Source organism: Melanotaenia boesemani, chromosome 7, assembly GCF_017639745.1.
Source record: "Melanotaenia boesemani isolate fMelBoe1 chromosome 7, fMelBoe1.pri, whole genome shotgun sequence".
NCBI classification, from domain to species: domain Eukaryota; kingdom Metazoa; phylum Chordata; class Actinopteri; order Atheriniformes; family Melanotaeniidae; genus Melanotaenia; species Melanotaenia boesemani.
Window position 1 is genome coordinate 24,875,839 of NC_055688.1, and position 17,797 is coordinate 24,893,635.

General features: G+C 39.8%; 1 protein-coding gene across 2 annotated transcripts in view; it reads left to right on the plus strand.

Annotated features, from left to right (window-relative positions):
- LOC121642756 (protein diaphanous homolog 1-like) overlaps positions 1–17,797 on the plus strand; it is a 104,663-nt gene that overhangs the window by 35,469 nt on the left and 51,397 nt on the right. For both annotated transcript variants that reach the window (XM_041989649.1, XM_041989651.1), the window contains 6 exons: positions 1,244–1,359; positions 3,685–3,749; positions 5,368–5,547; positions 8,462–9,046; positions 10,411–10,525; positions 10,660–10,668. In XM_041989649.1, coding sequence (XP_041845583.1) covers positions 1,244–1,359; positions 3,685–3,749; positions 5,368–5,547; positions 8,462–9,046; positions 10,411–10,525; positions 10,660–10,668 — 1,070 coding nt within the window. The remainder of the gene's footprint in view (positions 1–1,243; positions 1,360–3,684; positions 3,750–5,367; positions 5,548–8,461; positions 9,047–10,410; positions 10,526–10,659; positions 10,669–17,797) is intronic.

The following is a 17,797-nucleotide window of genomic DNA, read 5'->3' on the forward strand; positions in this document are numbered from 1 at the left end:
TAACACCTGATCCCAGCTGATGTTTTTAAGCACCCCTCCATCTCTTCCATTCCTCCTTTCCTCATATTCTGCTTCTTCCATCCAGGTGATCCGGGAGAGCACAATAGAGGTGGTCACTAATGGACTCCACAGAGAGACAGGAAGTAAAAGTAGGAGAGAGTGCTGTAGAGTGGCAGAAAGTACAGCTTTGTTAATACAAAGATGAAAAGAGAAGAGAGGAGGGGGAGTGAGACAATAAAACTGAGGAAATAGGGAGTTGAGGTAAATTACTAAAGTACCTGCCACTGTGCTGCTTTTTCTTGCATGGTTGGCTTCAATGTCAAGTAGCCCAGGAGGTCTGGGATGTCTTTATATCATACCTGGCGATCAGTGGTTATGTTGTAGACAAAATACATACATGTGTGCAGGTTTTAATTGGTTTGACTGATAGGTTCTTATTGTACACTTTTTAAAAAAAAAATATATATATATAACTTCAGGCTTACCAGAGACCCTTTTCCATTCATACTTATGTCTAAATTGAGTGTGATAGAGATAATGAAGTTTACTTGATTAAAGACTAAGCCAAATTCATCAGTTTTTATTTTAACTTAATTTTCTAGGACACTAGATGTCTCTCTTGCTCCATGAATGAATTTCAGCTTTATAAAAAAAAAAAAAAACAAGAGGATGAAAAAAAAAAAAAACCTGAAGTTTAGTGAAGGAGTGAAATAACTATTAGACAAAGGCAGAGTGACTAAGAGAGACCAGGGAGGAAGGAGACAGAATAAATAAAGTATTGAGTTTTTGACTCTGGCAGCATGTAATGGGGTCAGGGAATAAGACGCCTCTAAAATTGAGTGTCTTTGTGAAGCTGGCCTGATCAGACATTTTGCACTGGACACAAACCAGCTCGCTCTCGCAGAAGCAGTTGCACACAATCAATCTTTGTGACAAGAAACTCAAACTGCTTTGCTCACAGAGACAGCCAATCTCAGTTTCAAAGACGAAGTGGCAAAGCACGCGTGTTCACACATTTATCTGAGCAGACGAACATAGTTGCCCTTGGTCAGTCTGATCCTCTGCTCACACTTTGTGCCAGATTTGATTCAAAACTGGCGTCATAAGCCACATTTACATTAATCACAGATGTTATGTCCACAATTAAAACATGCTTTTAAAAGGGCCTGATTTTAATTTTGATTTCTCTCACATCTTTTTCTCTAAATCTATCTGTAAGTGCATGTCTTCTTCCTTCCTGTAGGCCTCAGTACTACAAGGTGATTGATGAGTGTGTTGCTCAGATTGTTCTTCACCGGAATGGTTCAGACCCTGACTTCAAGTGCCGTAGGCTCAGTATTAACATTGAAGGCTTGATAGGTGAGTGGTACACATCAATAAACACTTTTTTTTCTTGCACATGCTAATTTCATGCTCATGACTTACTCCTATACTTACACATAAACCACCATTGCAGACAAATGCACAGTCTAAATGTGTTAAACATGTTAAACGTTCTTCAATCCTGTTTGACCGAATGGTTTTTGCCATGCTTGATATGTAATGTCAAAGTTGGAAATGGTAGCATCCCTGCCTTTGGGATTCAGTCATACCTTTGTCATGTTTTGTTTCTGAGGTTGAGTCTTGACACCACCACAAGGTGGAGCCAAAGAGGAGCCATTAGTTTGGGCTGAATTCTGTGCAGGTTTTAACATCATAGGTCACTTGTGTGAAATAAATTTTACCAGGAGAATATTTTTTTTCCATATCCAGCAGTCTTAGAGTCATTTGTCTGAAAGCAGGTCCAAGGTGCTTGTGACACAGACATTAGGCTCACAATCTTTACCAACTACAAGAATAAAACACTTTTCTGTGGGAGTTAGGAAAGTATAAGGGCTGCTTTTTAGTCTGTCAAAGATACTTTGGATCATGTCTGAACACCCTGGGTAGCAAGTGTTGCAGATAGCCACACTGAAAGAGAACCTGAAAAGTTTCTCAAGATAGAGGTCATGCATTTACATTCAAGTGTGTGTTCTTTTTTGGAGGGAGGGAGAGGGGGGGGGGGGGGGGGGTCAGTCAGCCGCAACTTCTTAAGGATAAATTTTTATAGTGTTCCACTTGGTTTAACTTTGAAAAAAGGCTACAAATAGTTTATCAAATGGAAAAAGTAACATAGGAAAAAAAAGTGCTAACCAGTTTCTCTTGGTTGCACATCAATTCAGTCACCATGTGAATGGACAGGAAGGACAGATTGTCAGTTTGTTGGACACAGACCTCAATCTTGCATCAAATAGGTGTTTTGGAGGGAAGATTAAAGCCTGGCTGTAATTGCCACTGATCCATGTGATCTGTTTCTCACTCCTTTAAATACAAACATGAAATTTAAACTTTCTTCAATAACAATAATTTTGGTGAAAAGTGTTACACACTTATGTGAATGTGGACTTGTTGACTGGAGCAGCAGTTGTAAATGATTACTGATTATAATAAACTAAACGGCAGCAGAATGCAGGTGCAAGCCGCGTCTCTTGAGTTTGATGCTCTTTATGGCAGTTCTCTGTTGCTCACTGCGGGAGGCTCTAATTGCACTGCTTCTAAATGCGTCCTGACACACTCGCGGGCTGGCTGGCCTCCTTAAAGGCTGCCAGAGTTATTATTGGTGGAAAGCAGTCCAATTTTGCCCCGCATGCATTATTTAGTATTTTTCTTTGAACTCTTAGATTCAGCACAGTTTTTTCCACACATTCTGTCTCTCTTAGTGCTCTCTATTCAAAGTTTGTCCTATTTAGCCTAGCCACCATGACAGACTCACCCCCTCACCTCCAAATTCATTACACATCCAATAACCATGTAAACTCATACACAAATACACACACGCTGAAATTGCATGTTATTGTGAATCTTTTTCATCGAGCAAAATGTTTGTTTACATCTTTATTCTGCTTATCTGTATATGCAGACTCTTAAAAACCTTCCGCTTCTTTTTTTCCAGCTACATTGTCATTGCAACTACAAATTCACTTTTTTTATTATTATTACAATCTGTATGGTTTGCTTTTCACTTATCAGTTTATACAATTCTGTCATATTTTAGCCTTTCACAGCCTTCTATCTTTGCTATCTGCCCAGTCCCCCCTCCTGGGCATCATAATAAGCCGTCTTTGATCCTGTGACATTGTGGTATTCATCTTCACATTAATTAGCTCTTTTACTGCACATGCTCGGTAAGCCCCTCAGCACTGAACCACCTGTTGACCATGCAATTATTTGGTAAAAGCATCCTGTTGGTCACTCTGTGTCCTCCTCACCCTTGTCCCCTGTTAACAGAAGATCTGATATTGCGTTACACCCAGACATGAGATTTATCTTGCCCATAGGGAAATTGCTGTGGCTTCACCTCTCTTACATATGCACATAAACAAAGGCATGTGTTCGGGAGGCTTTAAAAGTAATGATATGTAGAACCGACACAAAGCATCCTATTGTAATGAGATGCCTTCACAATCACCTCATAGATCTTGACTGTGAGCGGTGTGATAAGGGATAAATAGCAAGACAGATGGGATGCTTGCACTGCACACACAGCCTGTGCCAGACTGAAGGGTACGGTGGCTTCATGGCCAGGCATGTGCAAGTGTGTTGTCAAAACCCTTATCTTATCTACCCTTCTCTTTTTTCTTTTCTATTCCTCTGTGTTTTCCACAGATAATATGGTAAACCAGACCAAAGTGGAAGCCAGTGAGGCCAAAGCCATTGAGCTGGAGAAAAAGGTGGAATGCACACACATTCACTTAACTAAAAATAATCAATGCACCACATACAATGTCTTTTACATAGAAATGATAACAGAAGGTATTACAATGATGTAGACACAAAAGATAAATCATGCACTGGGAAAGCCAACATTTCCCCAAACACACACGCACATACTGGCATTATAACGAAATTCTGATTGACCATTGTCAGGCTGACATAGGATGACAAATTAGGAAAAGAGAGGAACAGAGGGTGACTTAGAAAATGAGCAGACACACATCTGGCAGCCACCAGAAAGACAAGTGCTCCAACACACACACGCACACCTTCACACAAGGGGGTAAATGCCTTGATTGTGGTGTCCTGCCAGCCTGATGTTTCTTGCGCGGTGACAGGATAATTGCAAAGAGGGAGCTAAAACTAGCCTTCATTCATGCGCACATAAAGAGACAGTCTCACGTGGCTTCATGTCCATCTAATGCACACTCACCTACACAGCCACCCACTCCATAAGACATTTGGATTCATTTTCACTGACCACACACATCATATTTCTAGTTGTGCGACAGGGGGGGCAAATTGTAAGCAGTCCCTTTGGCAGGAATTAGGGATGAAACTGTCAGGCTGCTGACAGCAAGAGTAACGGATCTGCTTTCAGCAAATTAAACAGTTGTGTGTATGTCTATGTGTTCATGTACTCATCTTTAAATACACTTACCCAGTTTGTCAAGTGTTCTAGGAAAAATAATTGAAAAGGTATCTTCAGTGGGAAAATTAAAATAGGGATAAAATGCTTCTGCTTTTGAGGGTAAATGCTGGGAAAAAGTATTAAGAATAAGCTCATGGAAATGCACTGAAGCGTCCTTATTCTTTAATTGACACTAATTTACAGTGTAAATTATACAATGAAACAGAAAGCATTAGACTGCTAGAAATGGCCTCTACAGGTCTTTGAGATATGGAGACTGCTGCCTCTTGGAGGATCCTGAAGGCTCATGAGTGCACCCACTTATCTCACGTTTTCATTACAGAAACCTAGTTTTTACTTCTCCTCAGTCATTCTTTTGATAAATACCTTGTAAAATAATTTCAGCTTTCAAGACTTTGTCCTTCAACGAGACCTCAATTTTTCACTGTATTTTAGCTCATCCTGTCCTTTATGAAGGTGGCTTTTACAACAAAATTCTGAGAAGGAGAACCTGTCAGGAAGTCAAACTTTATAGCATACATGAACAAGAATTAAGAATATTTATATATTATTCACTACACATTAGATTTTTGTGTTACGTTTTCTTCGTAGGTAGCACAAGAGCAGTTGGATTTAACTGAATGTGTCTTGCTCTCTAGCACATTAGGATTCCACTTTTAACAGTATGCAGGTTTGCCAGACATTAGAGCAAAATTAACAGTAGTAGGAAAATGGATTTTAATATGCTTGTAAACATGGTAGTCTTACTATACAAAAAACACTCATCTAGACTCAAATAGACCAAGGTGCTTCACACATGCTGCATAGTTATTACTTTTTCCATCGTTTGGTAATAAGTATAACTGTATATTAACATGGCCAAATTTCCCCACAAGCTGAGGACTGAATTGGTCTCTAACTATGACCTCTTAAATATCCATCAGCTGGATGCGGAGTTGACGGCACGCCATGAGTTGCAGGTGGAGCTGAAGAAACTGGAGGGTGATTATGAACAGAAGCTGCAGGACCTGAGCCAGGAGAAGGAACAGCTGGCCTCTTCTAAGCAGGAGCAAGAAAAGGAAAATCAGGGGCTACAGCAGCAGCTTGGTGCTTTGGAAAAGCAGGTACACCCACACTTTATCCATCATTTTAATTAAGCAGTCTAACTCAGTGGTTCTTAACCTTGGGGCCACGGGCGCCACCTAGAGGGCAGCAAAAAGCCTTTAGTTTTGCACCTGTGGATCTTGAGGGCCGCTGGTAACTTATCAACTGAGGCTACGAGATATTACTGCTATCCGTGACAAGCTAAGTTGCTATGCAACTTTCCACTACTTGGTGACTGTAATGCGTCAGTTGTTCAACTAACTCCAACAGGCAGAAGACAACACTCAGCTAGCCTCTAGCTTGTAGCAAAAGTTATGAAGAAGTATTTAAAACTAAAAGAAAAAAATGAAGACAAAACTGGTCCCAAACCCCCCTTAAAAAATATTGTGCAAGAACAGTACAGTTCGTCAGGTATGATTTTGGTAACCATAGGTAACGAGTCTGTATGGAGTGTTAGCTAAGGCTAGCCATTATCGAAGCACTGAAACCTTTAACACTAAAACAGCATCTAGCAGCCAAACATCTAACACTCGCGAGGAAGCCGGTGGAATTTTCAATCATAAAAAAAGAATAAAGAAAATGAGCTACAGATGCAGAAAACGTCTGTCATGTGTGGCAACTCAGATTTTTTTTTTTTTTTTTTTAATAAAAAAAATCCTTAAAACAATTTTAATTCTACTCTGTATGTTACATATTAAAACTATACATTTATTTACTGTTTAATTAAAACCCTTTATTATTTTGAATGAATTTTATTACTGCATAATTTTATTGATTGATTGCTGTAGTAAAATCTAATATTTTGAAAAATTGTGTTTATAAGTCTGACTTAAGCTTTTTAATTTGTTGTAATGACCCAATTTTATTCCATGAATTTTTAGCCCAAAGGGCTTCTTGTTGTATGTGCAGTTTCACATACATGTGATATCCAAATCTCTTTGTGATCACCTCATTGTCCTGTCAAGTATTTTTATCGTGTCATATTTCACAAGGTTTTAGCTGTTAAATTGCAAGTGAATTTGATTTAGTTTTTTAATACAAATTAAATCAAGAGAAACATCAAATAAACCATTGCAGTGTTCATATTTGCATGGCCCTGGAACACTTTGTAATGGAAAAGTTGGGCCCCAGTGTAAGAACCCCTGATCTAAATATTAGCTCTTTAAACATTCTTACTTTAGAGCGTTAAATCAATACATGGAATTTGGCAACTTCCTCTCAAAAACTTTGAATTTTCTAAAGTAAAACCATTTAAACCCAATGTCAGACTTCTAGAAATCTTTGTTGCAAATCGACCTTCTGCAAGCTTCATTTAATATTCTATTATTATTTCATGTAACTGTCAATTTAAAAGAACCAGCACATTAGGATGTGATCAACCAAGTTAGATAATTAAATCATTGCTCTTTAATCTCATAAAAATACTCACAAAACTGTAAAGCTGCAAGATGTAAAATATTACAAGGTTGAAAGAAACCAAATATATTAAATGTAAGCACCACAAAGTTGCTAAACATTAATGCATATCCACAGAAAAAAAAAAATCTGATGGCCTTAAATGATTTAGCCATCTGCAAGCATGGCCAGGAACGAAGGGGAAATAACTAAAAGCATATTATGAGAAGCCAAATCCTGTAGAGATTAGGAATCTCAATAAATAATGAAAAGTAGAGGAGTGGAAGTTGACTAAAGAGGGAAGAGAGACGAGGATGGAGACGGGACAAACATATTTTTTAAGGCCAAGACACACATATAGTGTGTTTGTTTGTGTGTACACTTGTATAGTAGGGGAGCAAAGATGAAGATTGTTTAGCTGTCAGTGTCCTGCTGCCACACCAGCTGGACTCTGCCTCACAGTGGTACCCACACTCACAAACACACCAACTGACCCAGAACAGTCTGTCTCTGTGCACGTGTGCTCATAACCTCATAAAGATGTTTCTGTGTGCGTCTGTCACTTGGAGATCTTTAAAAATGAGCTTCAGCCAATGTGGCTAATGCCAACAGAGCCGTCTTCTCACCACACAAAAGCCCTAAACAAACACACACACACAGTTGTCCAAAGCATCAACAGCATCACAAGCCAAGCATCAAACAAGCTTCTCAAACTAAGATGGCTCACTTTCTCTGTGTTTGAGGCACTGCCATCGAAGATTTCTTCACATGTAGAGATCTCTCGGTGTCCCTGTGTATGATGCTGTGCCCAATTCTTCATCTGCTGCCTCACTAAGAAATCCTGCTTCTGAGGCTCTATGCGTCTGTTACTGTCTTCTTTTCACAATCTGAGGAAACGACACCAACAATTTGTTACACTGCTGCTGTAAGATACCCTTTCACACACACATGCACACGGTTTCTCTTTTTGTAAATAAAAAGACATGGAGGAAACACATTTTTCATCTAGTATTCGCTTTAAATGGAACATAGCATATTTAAATTTAAACTTTAATATCTCTTATTAGCTGACTAAATTTAATGCAACTTTAATGACTTGGTCAGTTTTCTCCAAAAAAATTGTGCCCACTGTTGTAAATACTGTAATCAGTATTTCAGTGTGAGAATTAAAAATTTATTTCAGCTTCACTTCTTACTTAGAAGTTGGTCCCTCTCTTAAAAAATTTCTTTTGAATTTCTCTGTGGACTTAATTCCCTCCCGCGATGATGATTTTCTGAGAGCGCCTTGTCCTGTATTTTCTCTTGATCTCGTCCAAAGCGTACTCTTTCCCATGCTGTAATCACTTTTTTCCCTCTTTTGTTCTCCTTTCTTCTGTTGGCACGTGTATTCACAGGGAATGGATACTGCCAAGTATATGAAAAATTAATGTCAATTCAGTAAATACTCTGTCCAGTGAAGACACACTGATGTGTGATGCCGTAGAGTCCAGTGATGTGTCCAGTACTAATGATGGATGCTGGATGTCTGTTTCTTTGCAGATTCAAAAGCTGTCTAAAGATCTGGAAGTTGCCAAAACAAAGGTTGTAACGGTTACTGTTCCCGTGCCAACACCTGGTTTGCCCCCGCCACCTCCACCCCCACCCTTACCAGGCCAGCCATCCTTACCTGTTCCCCAAGTCCCACCCCCTCCTCCTGTACCAGGTCATGCTTGCATTCCTCCTTCACCTTTACCTGGCATGCCAGGACCTCCACCACCCCCACCCCTTCCTGGCATGCCAGGACCTCCACCACCCCCGCCTCTCCCTGGCATGCAAGGACCACCACCACCACCACCACCACCACCCCTTCCTGGCATGCCAGGGCCACCACCGCCCCCACCCTTGCCTGGCATGCCTGGACCGCCACCACCTCCACCCTTGCCAGGTATGGGACCTCCACCCCCACCTCCCCCACCCGGCGGCCCAGGTATTCCTCCTCCACCTCCGGGCCTGGGTATGCCTCCACCGCCGCCATTTGGCATGGGGGGCTGGGCTGCCCCTGCACCACCTTCACTACCATATGGGCTCCAGCCTAAGAAGGACTACAAGCCTGAGGTCCAGCTGAAGAGAGCAAACTGGAGTAAGGTGAGTCCTGATAGAGATGGTTCTCACAGTCGTCTGGAATTTAACTGTTGACGTTAAACCGTTGAGAAAAAGTAAAAACTGAATCTTCTTATCTGGATTATTTATTTAAAATGCTAATTCATGTCCTGGTTAAATTATTTTGGTTAAATGGTTGGCACCTCATGCCACAGATATTAGGTTGAATAAGGCAAAAGACTTCTCAGATTTCAGATGAGGTGATTATCAGCTGATACATAAAACTGGATCTCAGCTTTTCCTTATCACACAGTATCTTTGTGTAACAGTAAGCAGATAAGCTCAGGATGTGCTTTTATTTTTTAAAACAGTATGAGACAAAATGTGAAATGGAGCTTTAACAGTGAAATTTTGACCTAAAGTGACTTGCATGCATACGTGTATTCCATGACTATGTGCTTCATGTTCTTCTCCTCCCTCTCATCTATGATGGTTAAAACATCAAAACGTCCCTCTGTCTTTCTTTAGCCTAAAGCTACTGTTTAATGGCTAAACCAGACTTCATCAGCATTTAGCCTCTCTCTTTCTCTCACTCTCTTTGTTGGGCTGGTGCGAGGGTTTTGACGAGGATGTCACAGAAATTGCGTTTTAATAAGCCTTCTTCTTTTAACTGCACCACTGAAAGATAATTAAATTGCTGCCAGAAAGGACGGTATTCTTTTGTAATTTAAATTAACTTTTTTTTTCCCCTGGCTTGGTCTCATCCTCCTCTTTGCACGCTCTCTTGCTTTCTTTTTTTGCTTCTTCAGCTCATCCCCATATCACATTTCCTTTCCTCACTCTGTCTTTTCTGTCCTACACCCATCCCTGAGGCTTTGTCCATAATGAAAGGCCGGATATCTCTAAATTTACTACCCCTGCTTTCTCACTCGCTCTGGGTTTCCTTTTCTCGCATTCTCCTTTCCCCTCGATAAGAATATTCAGAAAGTAAAGGAAAAAGCTGCAAAGTTAATTGTGACTTGTGTAAGAGCATACAAATATGGGTGGAAGGAAGAAAGAATGGGGGAGGAGAAAGGGGGAACCCACTTTTTTGTGTGAAACTCAAGCTCAAGTCTTTTAATGGTGAAGACTATGGTACAATTAGAGAAAATGACTACATGTATCCTGCTCTCTCTCTCCTCTTTGTGGCTTCCTTTCTTCCTTCCTCCTCTTCCCCTCCTGTACCATCAGACTCCTGCCAACTCGTTTGTTCTGCTGAATTTGTTATCTGCTAGACTCATTCTTTGGCAGGTGCACAGATGACCATTTTTGGAAAATTGAGACAATTTGATGAAATGATTTTCTAACAGATGCCATTCATCTCACTCTCCTTCAACTTGTCTCCCCATCTAATCCACAATCTGTCTTAGATCGGACCTGAAGACCTCTCCGAGGACAGTTTCTGGGTCAAAGCCAAAGAGGAGAAATTTGAAAACAATGAGCTCTTTGCCAAACTCACCCTGACCTTCTCCTCGCAGACGAAGAGTGAGTGTGAAGTTTGTGTGTTTTTACAAGTTGCTGCTATAGTGTTGCATTTCACAGTAAAAATGAAAAATGTCTCTCTTTGCCCCCCCATTCTCCTCCTCGGATGATTCAACTCTCTGCTATCTTTCCATCAGCCTCTAAAGGTATGAATATCACACCCTTTTTTTTTTTTATTTTTAAACATCTAGTCAAGTACCGTTGGACCTCCTCTTCTTCTCCTTGAGCAAAGCACTCAACATTTATTATTCAGAGATGTTGTGTCAAAACAGAATCTCACACAAGTTCATGAATTATCCACTCACACCTGGTGGTTCATCTTCCCAGTGTGCCCGTGACTTGTGCAATGACAGAACACTCTTCATTGGGGAGACAGACAAAGGGAGGAGGGTATAGGAATGGATAAGGAGAAGGTCACTGATGTCATTTGACTAGCCACCTGCTGTCCTGGCACAAGGCGCTCACACAAACACACACACACACCTGTCCACTCCTATCACCTTGTCCCAGTGTCACTGAGCCTTCTGCTCTAACTCCTCCATATTCAAATCATAACCAGGACACCACAAACTAACAAACAGTGTGTGTGGGGGTGTTTGCGATTTCATTTGACCTTCAGCTTTCTTTCCCAGCACACACACACACACACACACACACACACACACACACACACACAGAGACCTGTTCAGGTCATATACATTAACAGGAGCTCGTGCACACATAGCCGATGCTAGCTCCGATGTCAGTTAAATGTCAGGGTTGGCAGCTGTCCCATCTGCATTCACCTGTGTAGTGAATCCTAACATCCGCCTGCCACTCCATAATTCGACCCCTTCCCCCAACTTCGTTTTGGCCCCTGCACCCATGCCTCCTCTTTTTATTGGCTGAGACAGCCGCCTGTTCTGGATGATGTCTAATAACCTTTTCTGAGTGCTGTGTATAAAGACACCGTGGCCTTTTCATAGCCCCACACCTGTCTGTATGCCTGCCTATGTGGATGAAGGAGGGGTACGAGGTGGTTTGGGAAGAGGGGGCTGTAAGAGGTGGACAGGTGGGTGTTGTTGATTTCCCTGGCGTGTTTTAAATCTGCTGAAATTTTGTGGTTGTGAATAAAAGATTCTAGGGGATTATGCTTTGAGGTTTTGTAAGCATTATGATTCCATCTGCACTTGTGAGTGAGCATGTGTGGCTTAATCTCCACCATTTCTCTCTTGTGTATTCACTCCTGTGTTCCTATGCACAGATGCTAAGTAAACAGCTAGTTCTGGTCGTGCATCTTGAACCTTTACCCTTTCCTCTTCATTCTCTTTTTAAAAAACTGCTTAAGGCCTGATACATTCCTCCTGAGCTCTCCTTACCCTTCACCTCTGGGAGCACAGTTTTAATCTTCTTTGCCTGCTCATTCTCCTCTTTTATTGCTGCCCACTCAAAAGTTCCCTTTCAAAAACAGACTGACATCGTACCAAGACATTGCTGACCCATCCTGACCCTTCTTCCTTTTCATCAGCTGCCCAGCTGTTGGATATTCAAGCATACACACCCACACAGAAACAGATATGCTACAGGGTTGTGTGCTTATTGTGCAGTCAGAGGTGTTGACCTCTGACCATGCAGAGAACTGATGGTGGGAGACACACACAGCTCTTTTAGATGCAATACTTTCAACACTTTCAGTTCATCAGTATATGGATGCAGGGCCATCTCCCCTGCAAATGAAGATGCCAGAATTTAAATGAGCAAACGTCTCTTAACTCCCATTATTTTACAAATGATCATTTTAACCCTTATTTCCTGTACTGAGTGAAGTAAGAGAGACTTCTGACTAAATAAGATAGATTTTTTCCCAGCGTTATCTGTTATATTTAATATAGTGCAAGTTCAGACAGACCACATACTAAACTCATCACCCATCTTAGTACATCAGCTGATCTCAGAGCCAGCCCACATGAGCCGATTGATCAACGGTTTCACTTCTAAACATTAAACCACATACAGACTGCACAGTTAAAACTGCATTAGACTTTCAGCCTTTTTCTACCTCTTCTGCCAGTCGCCACCTCTACCACAGCTTCTCTTTCAAACTGCGACTGACCGAGAGATGTCACAATTATTATTAACTGCATCTTATTTCATCTCTATGGGAATATTTGAGTGAAACCAAACATTGATACCACATGCCCATATAAATTTCTGCTCTTTGATGTAGCAGCAAACTGGCTCGTCTGTTGAAGCCATATGAGAGGAGTTTTGCTGCCACACAATGTTTTATTTTGAGGCTACTCACTTGCATCAGAGCAACTGCATTCTGGTGAAAATTGGGTGAAAATAATATTATAGACTTAATTTAGAAGCCAAGCACCACAATGCAGGTGTGAAACATTTTTCATTTTAAGCCAAATGAAAAGAAAGAGCCCGTTTGTAGCAGAAATGTGGCAGTCAGAAGTGCTTATATCATAGAACTAATCTGAGAAATCATCTTCGCATCAACCACCTTACCAAGTTCACGAACAAAAGTCAAAGCTGCAGGTTCCTCTTAACATGCTTTTGACAAAGATTTAAAAATGTGCCATGTATCTGATGGTTCAAAAAGTAGCATTTAAAGAAATATTGCAAAGATTAATAAACATGAATTACCTTAAAAAACGACTTCTCAGAAACTGCTTTCTCAATTTAAGACAACAAAAAGACAGATGATATTCTCAAGAATTTGAAAGAAATGAACTTTTACTCAGCCTTCAGAAGCTTTTATTTACAAAACCCATAAGGAAAACAGAGATATAACTTTTCTAATTCTATTTTCCTATAAAGGGCTGTCATTTCTTCATACTCTTTATCTATTATTACATAATCATTAGGCTTAGGGGATCAAGATGACATAAATATGAGCATAAATCTAATTGTATGACAAGTAGTAATTTATTTTTTTCTTTTCTAAATTGTTACAGCGCTGGTACTCTCTGTGGTCACTACTGCATCCTCAGGCAAGGAGATCCCAGAACAGTCATACAGCCAAATTTAAGCTACTGTAAAAAGCAGTTATGATTGGAGATAATTAGACGTATCCTTTTCATCTATAGCAAGGATAAAATGAAACCATTATTAGCTGTTGTCCTAAACTATTTAGTTTAGTTTCAGGTTTCTTTTTGTAATATTGAAATCTGATTCCAGTCAGCTGGCTTTTAACATGTTACAGAGACTTATCTCTGTCCGATATCGGAGTATGTCAGTGACAGGCCTGCTTGGAAGCAGATTTTCATCTACTCTGACACATTTTGTAGAAAAAGATTTCCACAATTGATTTATTATGCGTCAAATAATAATTAATAAAAATAATAAAGAATACACATGACTGTATCCTCTCAATAAGACTTACTATATATTGAGAGTCTGTGGTTTAGTCGAGTCTAATTAATATGCTGCTGATATGTTTGAATATTTTATTTGCTCTATTTACAATATTCACAAAACTCAAAAAATTTAATGGGCCAAGTTCTACTGCTTTATAATATTTTAATTATATAGTCAGGCATGCTGTTTTTCTCATTAGGATGTTTGTAGCTGTAAACAGCCTTGTTGTTTAGATTTATTATGAGTCTGTAAAGCGATTAGTGTAGTGTAAAAGATTTTAGGCAGCAAGCTTATCCCCACTTTCTCCTTTAAGCTATGTTGTTTTAAATCCTCACTTTGAAGTGGTTTATGCTTGTTTTCTTGTGTTTAGTTACTTTTGCTCCCGTAAAATAATAAAAAAATTGTTGGTCAATCAGAATTCAGAGGTGGTTTTTATGCATATTGCTTTGGAAAGAGCAAGGCTTGAATCTATACACTGCTCATCTAGCATGCGCATATACATCCAGAACTGTCCTTTTTAACTTTTGCGTGTGCTGTGTTTGATAGCAGGTGCCTTTTGAAGTCGGCACCTCAGATAGGCCAATTAGCACGAGCAGGAGATGGAGAGGGGAGGGAGGAGGTGGAGGTGGGTGAAATAAAAGCAGAATGAGCAGAGGGAAAGTCTGGGCTAGGGGGAGCGGTGGTGATTAATTTGATTCAGGAGAGAAAAGGGCCAGGAGCATATATAGTTATTAATCCTCATAATGGGAGGATCATTTTCATATCCCAATTCTCCAGCCTTTATACCATTCCCTCTTCTGTGTATTGCTTTTTCTGTGCACTATGTTGTCCTCATTTCTTTCCTTTTTTTTTTATTTTATTTATTTAGGGTGGCGATCCTCCCACCCAAAGCCCTTTTGTAATCACTTTACAGCACACCTATGTAACACCCCTTTCCTCTATGCATTCCCTTTAAGTTGCAAACAGGTCTGTTGCAGGTGGATTTGTGTTTGCTGGTGTGGTGAGGTCTGTAGGCTGGTGTATGTGCTCGAGAAAGTGAGTGAGCTCAGCCACATTTAGAGACCAATTATAATGAGTCTTTTGATCTCCCTGTGTTCTGACAAAATCAATTTCCCTCTCTGTAGGTGTGATTGTGTTCTCTCTAGGTGTGTGTGTGGGTCTGTGTGAATACACGTACCCATTTTTCTCTTTTTCCATTTTTTTCCCTCTTTGGTCTACTCTGTTCACTTCTCACCTTAATGAGCCACCAATCAGCATGAAAGTACATGCTGTGTATGTGTGTTTGTACGAATGTGTGCCTAGGGCCTGATAAGGGCTGTAGTCCAATCAGTCAGTGCGATGTGAGATGTTATGTATTAGTAATATAAGACTAAGGCATGGCTAATTATGCCATGGTGTTGATTAGGTCATTTTGTCTTTTGTGAGACTTTTGCAACTTATTTATAGTTACAGCAGTTTAGTTGGAAGTCATGCTAAGTTAAGAGAACAAAACTTCCTGTTAACCGTATAAGAGGTACCCTCCTTTTCTATCACTGTTGTTCACCGCAGTCTAAATGCTGGAGTGTTCAAAAACAGTGTCAGCAGGGTGACAGCATGAAATATTGTCTCTGTGGATTTACCCACTGGTTAGTCAAAAGGCACATTTTATAGGTAATATGTCAAGTAAAAATAATGCAGTTTAGTGTCTGTTATTCTATACCTAATGGCCATATAGTTGCTGCTCTGAAACTGACAGCCTGATGTATAACCTGCAAGACTTTTTGGAAAATGACTAAGTGAAAAAGTGGAAGACAGTGCTTTGAGCACCTAATCGATGGATGCCACCTCATCTAGAGGGTGTTTCTTTTTCCAATGCTGGTTCTTCCTTAGATCAGACTTAGCAAATATGTCTTATCCAATTGTGTATGTATTAATTTGTGTGTATGATTCAGTCTAGTTACAGAACATTGTTTATTGTTTTTGTATAGCCAGAAATAAAGTCTCCTGCCTGGCCCAACACAATGGCATGCTGATGTTGTGTGTATCTCTTTAGCTTTGATTACAAAATGTTTTGTTACAACATTAATGTCTGTCCAGAGTTACATTCAGTTTTTGCCATGATCTTATATTAATGATGGGAGAGTTGTATGGGATGAGATCAGGTAGCGTAAGAGTTATGCTGGGCTTACACCAGAACACTTCAGAAAGATTTGCAAAAGACTCTAGAAAACTACCAGCTCACATCTAACGACAAATGTTTAGAGTTTTAAGTCTCAGCCTAGTCTCAGACTGAGATTTGACAAAGACTGTGGCTCTTTTGGGGGTCACTATTTACAAGACTACAACTAGATTCTTTTAGCATTATTGTACTATGTTGGTCAGTTGATATCGAACAGGGCTGATCTGCCCACAGCAAAGCAAGCAAGGGGAGAGTTTTCCTCCTGGGAATTACACATCATCATTATTAAGTGTGGCTTTGCATCTCCACCAGCTGTTACACCGACTCATCAGAATCTGGAGGGATGAATGAGTTTTCTATTCTTCTCTCATTTGTTAGATCATGATACTGTAACACATAAATGATCCACAGCAGACATTTACTTCTTAATAACATCTGCTCTTTCTGGACGGTCCACTGACATTTCATCACCGCTTCTTGTTCGTCTTTTTTCTTCTTTGTTTTTTTCGTCCGTTTTTGCCGGTGTTCTGCCGGGATTCTTGTTTCTGCTTTAGTCAGAGCTCATATATTGGTTGTGATCGTGTTTTGTCACTGCGACTTGCGATAATATGAAACACGTTTGATATTGACTCAGATCTAAGACTAGGGAAAGATTGACGTTAAACAGCGCAGATTACCAGCTTAGACCTAACGATCAAGATGACGGGAGCGTGCTGTTACTCCAGTTAAACTCCTAAGATTTCCTAAAGACTTCGGCTTTTAGTTTGCAGCCGTGAAAATCGTTTGGTGTGAGCCCAGCATAAGACATGCATGACTATTTCAGATCAGATTAGATACTTTTTGTTTAATCTCCATTTGAAGTTTTATCTTTTGAATTATATTTTCACACAAAAATGTGTGTGTGTGTATATGTGTGTGTGTGTGTATATATATATATATATATATATATATATATATATATATATATATATATATATATATATATATATATAAAATCTCCAGCACATTCCAGAGATTCTGAGTGGGAATGTCAGGAATGTCTTCCTAAACCCCTTTTCCACAATTTAAGCCCAATGAAAACTGGCATTGTCTTCTTGAAACGTGGCTTTAGAAAAGAATCAAAGATCAACTGATGGGAAAACTTGGTGATTCTGTAATTCAGGTAGCGAATGGACCTCATTTTTACCACATAACATTATTAAACCATGACCTTTCCAACTAAATCTATCCAAGAACATGACACTGACTCCACAGGCTTCTATGGCAGGCACTAAGCATGAAGAGTGCAGCATTTCTTTTCATTGCTTTTCTTACCCTGATGCACCAATTACTCTGGAACAGAGTAAACCTGAACTCATCAGACCACATGACCTTTTTCATTGCTTCAGAGTTAAATCTTTGCTCTCTCTAGGAAGTTGAAACCATCTCATTTGCCTCAGTGTTACCTGGTTTTCTTGAAGCTGCACAGCTGTGTAGTCCCAACACCTTGATCTGTTTGCACATTATGTATGAGGACATTTTCTTAATTTCACTAATAAAAATGTTTATGATGTCTACTGTTGGTTTTCTTATGATTTCATCAAGTATTCCAGTTAATTGTAATAAAAATCATTCAAGATTTTTTTGTGGCAGCATTTCTTAAAGAAGAAATCCTTCAAAAGTTTTAATCTGTTGGAGAGTTCTGAATCCAGTTTTAGTAGTTTTATCTTTCAGGTTGTTTGATGTAGACCAACAAATTTACCCCCCTGAAAAAAAGATATGACCACAGG